Below are 10609 nucleotides of genomic sequence, written 5' to 3' on the forward strand. Positions count from 1 at the left end.
TATCTGCCATTTTCCCTGAGGGACCACATCCCACATGAAACTACTCTATGTGCTTCCAAATGAGGTGTATAGAATGACCATCCAGGAGCACTGCTGCCTATATAGGTATTTTTATTTCTCTGGAGAGTAATTGCCACCAAGCTTCAACCAGCAGGCACACAATATATGCCACAGAAGCTTTGAGCAAATTGCTGTGTCCTAATGTTGCACAAGCAGAGGTGGCCCAAGGTGGTTTGCGTGCAGCTCAGCACACTTCCTGAGACACTGCTGCAATATTTTGAAAGTGGTATCTTGATTCCTCATTGGGAGACAATAATGGAGATAATTCATTGGATCTCTCCAGTTACCACCAAAGCTGCAGGGACTTTCTGATTGGCCCTTGAAGATCGTGAAGAATAAGCATTCTTCACCACCCTCCAGAAGCAGCATAAAGCTGAGCTCTGCTCCTTCATCTCAATGCATCTGGGTGGCTGAGACTGATCTACACGACGGTTCCAGCCTAGAGCATCCTCTTACCTGGTAATGACCAAAATCTTCTCATTATTCAGCCTCTCCTAAAAAGTCTGTCCATTTAAAAATATATATCTGCATTACACTAATATGACCTTAACTGTGTAGCAACTCCAATCTACCAAGAGTTAGTTCAGACAGTTCTAGACACTTGGGATATTGGAACGGGAAAAGAGTTTTTGTTGGCTGCAGAAAGAGAGCTGAGAGGAAGGAAGCACAAAACCCCAGAAATTTGTCCTGGAAATCATGTAGCTCTTGAGGTGAAGAAAAAACAGCAGCCTCTAAGCAAGAATAGGAAAAAAATGGATTTTAAGCTAATTGTGAAAGGAACTTACTTATCAGTGAAAACCCCACTAAGCATTGCTTGTACTAATGTTAGAGTTTGGGGCTGGATGTTCCTGCAGTCCTGTAGTGCTTGGCAGGAGGGCACATGAGCAAAAATGGTTAAGAAACTGTACGTGAGAATCTGTACTACCACATCTGTAATATACCACAGCTGTCCTGAATAGTGCAGAGCTTAGACATTAGAGTCTGGGTAACAAGACTAATAAGAGCTTCAGTTAAATATAATTCTATGGTTTGGGGGTTTTTTGGAAAAGCTTGACAACACATGTTGCACTCTTTTGTAAAAATATAACAAAATTTGTTTTATTTTTCTTTATGAATGAATAACTTTAACTTCCATATGGCTAGCTGAATTATTGCAATGTAGTCATTCTTCCTGTGGGGTTTTCCAGGGAGTGAAAGTATCAGAAAATCTAGAATAAGCACCTTATGAATTAATACAATAATTAAAAGGGGATTTAAAAGTGTGTCTTTCTTCACAGAAGTTTCTTCCTGTGCCATGCTCCTAGGTATGCTTCAGGGAACTCTTAAGACAATAGACATGATGTTGCATAGACAGCGGTTGATCTGAGACAACATTTCTGTATTTCACCCCTTAGCCCACAGTGGTTGTGGGGGGGGCAGCCCTCTTATTAACGTGTTGGTGTCATTCCTCTGCAGTGACAGGAATTCCCGGTCTGCCTTCTGCCATGAAAATCCTTTGCTTTCTCTTTGCCCTCCTCTTTGTGGTTTTTCACGGGGCTGCAGGTAAGCTGTAAATGAAAATGAGGGACCGTATCGAAGCAGCTACTGGGGTCTCATAATGGACTGTTGTTCCCTTGGGAAGTGGCCAGGCAGCCTCCTGCAGGGTAACTTCACACATATCTTCAAAACTTGTCAGCAGATTACTGCTGATACATGAAATTAGCAGACAGAAAGTCCAAGCAGTAGTTTGGTGCCTTTGCTGCTCCTTTGAAAATCCAGTCTAAGTTGGAAGAAACCCCCAAATTATCATTCAGTGCCAGCATTTTCCCCATTAAAGCTTGTTGATTCTTATACTTAAATCTCCTATTTTGTCTCTGGCTCACTCTTCAGCAAACTACTCTTAATCAAATGTTCTTAAGTTACACAGAAGAAATGAAATCTGCTCCCGTGCTCTTCAAATATCCCTAGCTTCAGGGCCTTTGGGTTGGGAAGCAGAAGATCATGAGTTAAGATCTGGACGTGCTCGGTGGAGAATCCCGTGCCATACATAAGTGATGTTGTCAGGCCCTCAAGGGGGACACAAGAGGGTCTAGAATCCCAAACTCACCTTATTGTCCAGCAAAAGGAACCATGTATTAACACCATTCCTGAAAATGACACAATTACAGTGTGTGACACTACATGCATAAACAAGTGTCAACAGAGTTTTGGGGTTGAGCCCTATGGGAACAGGACGGAAAGTCCCTCGGGGGGATGAGAAAAGGCTCTTATGAATTGCAGAAGACTAAGAACGTGGAAGAGGTGTCATATATGCTTGCTTAATCTTATTCTTATTTGGGCCTCCACTTATGGCAGTTGTCAAAGACAGGATGCTGGACAAGGTGGTCCCTTGGGCTGGACCAGAATGTTTGTTGTTATGTCCTTATCTAACCTAAAGATGCATACAGTGGCTATCTTCTGGGTATGCTCAAGAAGGAAATTTGTCTGGAAGAACATATTCCTGAGAGCTGAGACTGCTCACAGTTATCTCTGCAGTGTCCCACATACGGATAGGTATTGGAACCAGAAATGTTTATTCAGTCTTCCCAGCAATCCTGTATTCATGTCTGGGATTTTCTGTGTAGTGCTGTGTGTGTATGCGCTGTACAACTCGTGTGCAGTGAACACACCAGGGACACCTTGGATGTATTCTGCAAGAGTAATATCCATGGTCAGTTTGCAGAAACACGTTCTCTCCATTCTTTATATGCTGGACTTTGTGTGCTTGCATGGACCAGATGGGAAGCTGTAGTTAAATGGCACATGCACAGYAAGTTAGATGCATCCAGAAAGCATCAGCCTGCCAGCTTACAGTCTCTATTAGTAAACCAAACAAGGCCATGGAACATGCTATTTAATTGGCAGCATGCTCCCTGGTGCAATTTTCACTCCTGACAACTAACACTTTCACATTTAATACCCAACACAGTTCYGGAAATAGCACAGGCAAGTGACCATTCCCAAGAGGCAGTCTGAACAGGGATAACCTATTTTAGTGGGGAAGAAAGTTCAGCCGTGTGAATATGAGCAATGCCACAGTGTTTGGCTTCAGACCCAGAGGACAAGCCCTGGCTTACCTTATTTACTAGTATATATGCAGTCATTCTGCATGTGTTGTTGAGTTTATCTGCAGATGGTGGCCTACTCCTAAGGGAGTCCTGGGCTTGGAGACACAGATTAAATCCAACGAAGRAATTAGTGCACTTGCTGGATTATTTTGCCTGTAGAGCTCCTCCTTTGGAGGTTGCATCAGGGCTATCATAACTTTYGGATCTGGTGTGGCTTGGTCTCAGTGAATGGGTATTTAACAAATGCAAAACCTCAGCTCTATCAGAAATAACTGTGTCCTGCTTTTCTCATGGTACAGGCTTTACTCGGTCTCCAAGGGTTTCTATGAGATGTGGATATCGTGGGACTTTCTGCTTCCCYGGGAAATGCCCTCGTGGCAATAGATACCTGGGAGTGTGCCGTCCTGGGCATTCTTGCTGTAGATGGTAAGTTTAGGACTTCACTGGGCAAACCTGACTTTCCCCATTCTCACTTAAATTCTGGAGGGCTGGAGGGGCCCTGCATGCATTAGAAAACCTGGCAATCTACTCCATTTATCTAGCTACATATCACTATCCCACAAAAGCTCAGCAGCAGAAAATCCCATATGGAAGTAGTGGTCTTGGAGGCAACCAGGAAGATCTGACTTCAGTATAAAATGGGGAGGTGGCTCTGGTTTAGACTTTGGTTTCAAAGAAATGCAGTGATTTTCCCCATCACTATAAGCCCCAAAACCCTTAAATATTTTCCTTTGTGTAGGTTGTAGCTTGACAAATTGCACGGACTCTCCAGGGATCTGGGAATGATCTCCTTTCTTCTTGCATCTCTGGATTCAGGGAACTGTTGTATCAGTCATCAAGGATTTGTCATTCTTTCAATAAAAAGAAAATCTGGGGAGATTGTATTGCTTCCGTGTGTGTTGTTATCATTCTTTTCTCTAGAAATACTCTTCATCTTTAGAAATTTGAAGTAAATACAAGACAAGAATTCTGAAAGCAGATTAAACCTACCAGGAATGTTTAGGTCATCAACATTTCTTCCCTCTTGGGTTGCCAACTAAATGAATGCTGTCATGTTCTTGACCCTTGCCTGCTAAGAAACTGGACTCAGTCAGTAGGGAGTATGAAATTCTTGCCTGGTGTGGTGCTTCGTAGCACCTCCACTGTGAAAACTTTGGGTTCCCATCTATTATTCCAGAGCTTTCAGACCTGGACATAGCAGTTCTGTTTCATTAAGGGAACTGAAACAGTAAAATTCACACTGAGGAGAAYAACAGAAGTCAGGTGACACCATTTTAAGATTTGAAGCCTAATTCTACCCTTGATTATGTTGGCCAGTGTAAATTTTGGGTAAATCTGCAAAAAGTGTGTCAGCTGCAGTAGATAATCAGGAGATTAGAGTCAGACATAAGACACTGCCTGAGACAATTAGATGCCTTTTGCAAAAGGCCAGTACCTCTGCTCTTTCGATCACTCATGCCCCAAGAGCTTTTCTCCTGTCCCAGCCTGAACCCTGATGGAAAACTCAGAATGTGCAGGTTGCTCAATGGACTCCTCTTTCTCCCCAGCTGCTACTCCAGAGCCAAGAGCATCCTTGTGCAGACAGCTTGGCCTTCAGACTAGCACTCGGTGGCTACAGCCCTGAGACCAACTGGCATGGCAGAGTTCATGCGGGTACAGCGAAACTCTCTCAGCATCCAGGCAGGGTGGCTTCATCTAAAATGCCTGTTAACAGCGGTCATGCTCATGCTCTCTCCTGAGTCCAGGCAGTGTCAAGGAAAATGCAAGTTAGCCCTGACCAAAACTGTGCCAGGGACTGAGCTAATGATCTAGCCCAGGCCAACTAGCACTGTGCCAAAATAATCCTAGGCACAGTCTGGGGGTTAGCAACGTGRACAGACTGTGATAGTTGCTCTTAGGGTACATCTTAGGAAGTAAGAAGAATAGACGGGACCCTGAAATATAGCAGGAGCTCACCCCCAGCTCTCCCACTGCCTGTGTGAAAGTTGGCACTCAGGGATGCTCAGCAAAGGTAGGATCACTAATGGCTGGATTTTAAGGGAAGCAACACAGGTGTCTATATGCAAAGCAAYGACTCTAAGCCCAGAGCTTGCCATTTGTCTTGGAGAATCTGGCCTCCTTTCARAGCAGATGTTTCTGCAAATGACTCAGAGTGTTGCCATTGAAACCACAGCCTTGAGAAGGGCAGGAAATTGGGGCAACACCCACCTTGCAGGGAAACCCCTGGAGAGAAACTTGAGGAAGTTGCCAAGTGGAACAAACCCAGCAATTTACAGTTTATGTCCTAAGAAGTTTTGCTCAATCCACAGTAGCTGAATGTTTCTTGCACAAACTGGAATGGCACAAAATATTTTATACAGACACTGGGGATTTTGCAGGGAGAACCCAGCCCTTGATATTTTAGATTCAKCTCTGGAGACCATCCAGGATCTGTAGCCAGCATCAGGCAGAATACTGTARCATCACACTTTGAGCGCACCACCACAAATAGCTGCCCTTGCATTTGTGGCTGGGGAATGGCTTCTRGAGCCAGCTCAGAGTGAAAAATAGGCCAAAACCTATTAGCAGAATTAGGGAAYGGCTGGTCCTGCAGAATCACTGTTTGTGCCACTAGGACTCTGATACACCCCCAAATGATACTGCTGTCACTCTTCTAGCACAGCCCCTCTCTCTGTGCAGGGTCTGAGAAAGGATACTGTTTTATGGTGCAAAGGCGTGAAGAATGGGAGATCTGCTCACCTCTGTGTCCCAGCAACCCTCGCTGCACACAGACCCTCACTGGAGAAGACGGCTGCTGCCAGCACCTCGCACAGAGGCACAGCAGTGCTAACAGCACTGGACCTCTCTTTTATGTACTATTTTTGCTCAGGCATGGACTGACATCCACCATGGTCATATGAGTGGTTGAATTTATTTATTGCAGTGACATAGTCGTTCTATTCAAGTTTTCTACTGTGTTCGGAAGATCAGGACGTGGAGTTGTGAGCTCAGCCTCACCTCCAGGTGAGCACACACAAGTGTTCAGGGAGGACTTGTGTGTGTATGGGAGCAGGACCAGCCCTGGTTCTGAGCCTGAATGCAGCTACTCAGGGGTAAAACTGAGCTAGCAGGTCCTGATATCAGTTTACTAGCTTATTTTTGTTTTGAGTGAATCTGAAACACTGTGGAAGGTGACTGACTTTCACATCCATACAGTACCTTCTTGTAAGCTCAATGCACAAAAATATTGTCTCCTTAGTAGTGGTCTGTGGAATTATCAGGTTTCTTGTTGCAGGAGAGACTAGGGAATAGATGGAAAGATTGTACAGAGAATCCCTCATCATCTGGGGGTGGGTTCATTTTCACTTAACGTTAGATGACTGATACAGATGTCTGTCACAGCTGGTCATGCTAAGTTCCCTCTCTAGACTATGCAAGAGAAATAGGAATTTTTAAAGTGGGATTCACCAGACCTGTTTTAGACATCACTGTGAGGGTGAAGTGACTTGTGTTCCTTCTGCTATGGAAAGAAGGGATGGAGGGGATTTGGCCCAAAAGCTTTGCCACTGCCAAAATGTGCTGGTGACCGTATGATTCCTGTCCCTGATACATAACGACGTGTGCTCAATTCAGCTGTATCGCCTCAGTCCCCTTATACAGCACAGTAGGCATTGGCAAGCTGTTCTAAGCAGGACAGCGCCTTGCAAAAGCAGTGGCTGGTGGCCTCTTTCTGGGTCCCCCCACAGGCACCAACCTTGCATCACAGGTGAGACCCTGCGAGAGGATATTGCTCTCCCTGCAAGGCCTTAGAACAGCCTGCTGGGTCCCTGGCCCCTCTGCTTCTTCCAAACATGCAGCTGCTGTCTTCCACCTTTTCTGCAGTGGTTTGATCGCACAGTGACCTGGCTTCTCGATGAAGTGCAAGAAGAAAGCTGCCAACCTCCACTACCAAAATCCCAAGCAGGCAACCCCCGGTGGCTGGGGAGATCGCGAATGCTCTTCCAAACATCTTAAGGGGCACCTCCAAGTCAGGCATGCAGCACAGCCCTCTCCTGCTAGGCAAGGACTGCCACTTGTCCTGAAAAGGCCTTGGATAAAGATCTTTGTGTCTGCTAGGCAGATGTGGTATCAGAGCTGGCGGAGGAGTGGGGCTGGTGGCAGCTGCACCTGGTGGTCAAGCTCCCTACACAGCCTTGCCAAGATGGGAATTAGCAACATCTCTGTGCCGTTGTTCTTCAGACATGCACTAATTCAGTTTTGGTGTGGAGAGAATGAAAAGCTCTTCTGAGCACCCTGCTCAGACCACCAGCACTGGGCAGTGTTTTGCTACCAAGCAATCTGCCTGAAGACAGAATTGCAAATATTTTGTGTAATGTAGTGTGTTTTAGGGAGAGAAATTGAGACAAGACAGAGCAATGAAATATGCTGAGGTGTTGGAATATAAGTATATTTATGTAACAAATATATACATAATATACAAATATATACGCTTATATATAAGGCCTGGCAGGGAGAGTAATAAACAAATATATATGCAACGAGGCTGAAAAAGCCAACAATGAAGGTGACACCATCAATATGTTGAGAACCAATGATGAATTAAATACAGCAAACTCTTATGAGACAAAGCAATCATTAAAACTTGTCATTCGTGGAACTGCTGGCTGAACAGAGATGTCATCACGTGTGGCTTCTTCCTAGCAATTTTCAAGTGAAGCATAGAGAGTATGTTTCACTTGAAGAGAGGAATACAGAGCTGTTTGGTGTTGTGAAAGCGGATTGCTTGCCAAGGTCTAACGAACAGGGATGCAGTGTGTCCCAAGATGCGTTCAGCAAACCGCAATGCCAAACGTCTCTTACGCAAGGCGGGATGACACAAGACTCGGGGCTTGAAGGCCCTGGAATTCCTGTCAGAGGTGTCAGAATATGAAAGCGGTGCCTTGTTTTCCCTGACAAGAAGAAAAAACAAACGAGAACGTGCTTTTGGGCTGGACATTTGGCTGTCAGCAATCGCGAGGGACACTGCCTGGGTGGCAGAGACTGAGAAAGCCGGCTGTCCTTTGCCACGTGGAGTTGGCTGCTTGGGACCAAACTGCTGCTGCTGCTGCCTGGGCCAAGGAGGCTGAGGGACGGCTCTGACCCTGCGGCTGCGGAAGGCGTCCTCCACCGGATAACTGGTAACATCTCTTCCCGGACGGGATCTCCTCTCTCCGCAGTCCTGTCCCTCTAGGAATGCTCCATGACAGGCACTCAGGGACTCCCCTGCCCGTCTCTGCCCTGCTTTCTCTTCTCCTCAGAGCTGTGACTCTCCCAGCTGACTTCCAGCGATGCGGGTCCGGCCTCTCCTCTGTGCTCTCCTCCTGATGCTCCATGGAGCAGCAGGTAAGATACCAATGAAAGAGGGGTGGGCAAAAGCAGAGGGATTTTCTGATGCTGCAGTGAGGCTTCCCTATTGAAAAGATGCAGATGAATGAAAACAGAGGCCGAACCTTTCAGTACAGATTTTTTTTTTTTCTTTGTTTGTTGAGATTGTGAGTCAAGCTGTATTTTCTCCTTTTGGGTGTATGGAATGGCATTCCCCTTGGAGCCCTTCATGCCCCATATCTGTAAAAGCTCCTGCTGTAAGCTCTGCAGCTGTGACCCGACCCTGGGACCTTGTAACATGTGCTCTCATGCTCCAGTGAAGGGCTGCGCCACCTTCCGTGGTACCTTAGACTGGCTGCCCCCACGTTCCTCACCACTCATCCCTGAGCTCACCACTCACCCCCCGGCCCCTGCCTTTCAGAGTCACGAGCACTCTGTGCAGCAGCAGTCCCTAGAGCGGAGAAGGTGGGGAGGAAGGCAGATCCTGCTCCCCCGCTTTGAGAGAACCAGCACGTTTGAAAAGTGAACGTCTCCCAAATGTTGTTGCTGGATGGGTAGAGAGCATGTCCCATCAAAGAGCCATAGACATTGCCCTGCTTTCTGCTGTAGCCACCTGTCCTGATTTTCAGTGCCGGGGTGAGTCAGGGGAGGGCCAAACTTTGGCCATGCTGGGGCCTCAGGCTCTGTTTAATCTGCTCGGTAGGACTGTGCTGGAGAAATCCTTTTCTGCTCTCTTCTGCAGGCTTCTCCCTCTCTCGTGGGACACCCCAGGACTGTGAGCGCCGTGGGGGGTTCTGCTCTCACGGGTCGTGTCCACTGGGTATCGCTCGTGTTGGCATCTGCTCCCTGCAAGACTTCTGCTGCCGGATGTAGGTTCAGGGTTCCCCAAGGGCAACCGTTGTTACTTGTTGGGGTTATAGGTCAGGTCCCCGGAGAAAGAGCGGAGAATACCCAGCCCAAGGGAAGGGAGAAGCCTTTGGGCACCCACTGCTGCTCTGCCCAGCTCACGAGCTGCTGCAGTGACCAGTATCCTCTAAAACCTCCCCACCCATGGCTGCTGGCCAGTACCGCCACTGTCTGCAGAGAGCAGAGGCCCTTTCCTGGCTACCACCAGCCCCTTCTTTGGCCATGCTCTGTGCATTAAGCAGCCCTCCAGCACGTGGCCTCCCTAGCAGCGTGTCCAACTCCAGGGAAACAGGAGGAGATGGCAGAGAGCTTGAGCACTTGATCCCTACAGTTGTGCTGATGCTCCTTCGTTAGTTTGCTCCGTGATGGGTGCTTTGCATGGGCTCCCAAGGGCACAGCACCCCAAGCTATACAGCACAGGATGGGCCAGTGCAGCTTGGGGGTGAGTGGTGAGGAGCATGGGGATAGCCAGTCTGCGATGCTTGGCTGCATCATGGCAAGATCTTCTCTTTAGCAGTGCAGACTTGCTCCCTGAGAGCAGGACACCTGTCCCCTCAGCCCATAACCCTGTGAACACAGGACATTTTTCTAGGTAGCATTTGCACCACTGTTGTCTAGAAATGCCCCGAAGGGGAGACAGGTGCTTCTGGAGAGGCCACTGGATGCACAGAGCCCAGGCCAGCCCAGGAACTGCCAGACCATTCCTCCTGCAGGCGATGGTATCCCTGATGGCATCCTGGCTCCCCATGCTCCCTCCTGAGCAGCCCTTGGGAACCACCACTTGCCTCTCACAGTGACCCTGGAGCCGTCTGCATGGAGGCATCAAGCACCCCCTGGAGATGCAAAGGATGACTGTGACCCAGGACAGCCGGGCCACGGCCCCGCACCCCACGGAAAGTGCCTGCCCTGTTCCCAATACAATGTTGTGGCTGACATCCGTGTTTCTGTGGCTTGTGTGCATCCTGGGGGGAGAAGCATGCTGACATGTACCATCTGTGGAGGGTGTTCTCCGTTAGACAGGAAGGGGGGTCTCCCTTGGGACACAACATGTTGACATCACAGCTGGTCACCCTGCAGTCTCTGTAGCCCGAGAGAGAGCAGGGCCAAAGGGATTGTGTGGGAAGGACTCGCCAACTCTCTCCCATGGCTGTTTTCACACTTGGTCTTCAGGAAAATGGGTGAATGTGGAAGACAGAAGGAGCTATGGCTTTCCA

General features: G+C 47.8%; 1 protein-coding gene across 1 annotated transcript; it reads left to right on the forward strand.

The window, feature by feature from the left end:
• Positions 1-438: 438 nt before the first annotated feature.
• On the forward strand, positions 439-10330 carry LOC112965183 (gallinacin-5-like). Its single transcript, XM_026063956.1, has 4 exons — positions 439-519; positions 1516-1602; positions 9232-9358; positions 10109-10330. Exons 2-4 carry the CDS (start codon positions 1545-1547, stop codon positions 10122-10124), a joined length of 201 nt encoding a protein of 66 aa, XP_025919741.1. The 5' UTR covers positions 439-519; positions 1516-1544; the 3' UTR covers positions 10125-10330.
• Positions 10331-10609: the final 279 nt, after the last annotated feature.

This window comes from Apteryx rowi, unplaced genomic scaffold (genome assembly GCF_003343035.1).
Source record: "Apteryx rowi isolate R43461 unplaced genomic scaffold, aptRow1 scaffold_205, whole genome shotgun sequence".
Taxonomy (NCBI): domain Eukaryota; kingdom Metazoa; phylum Chordata; class Aves; order Apterygiformes; family Apterygidae; genus Apteryx; species Apteryx rowi.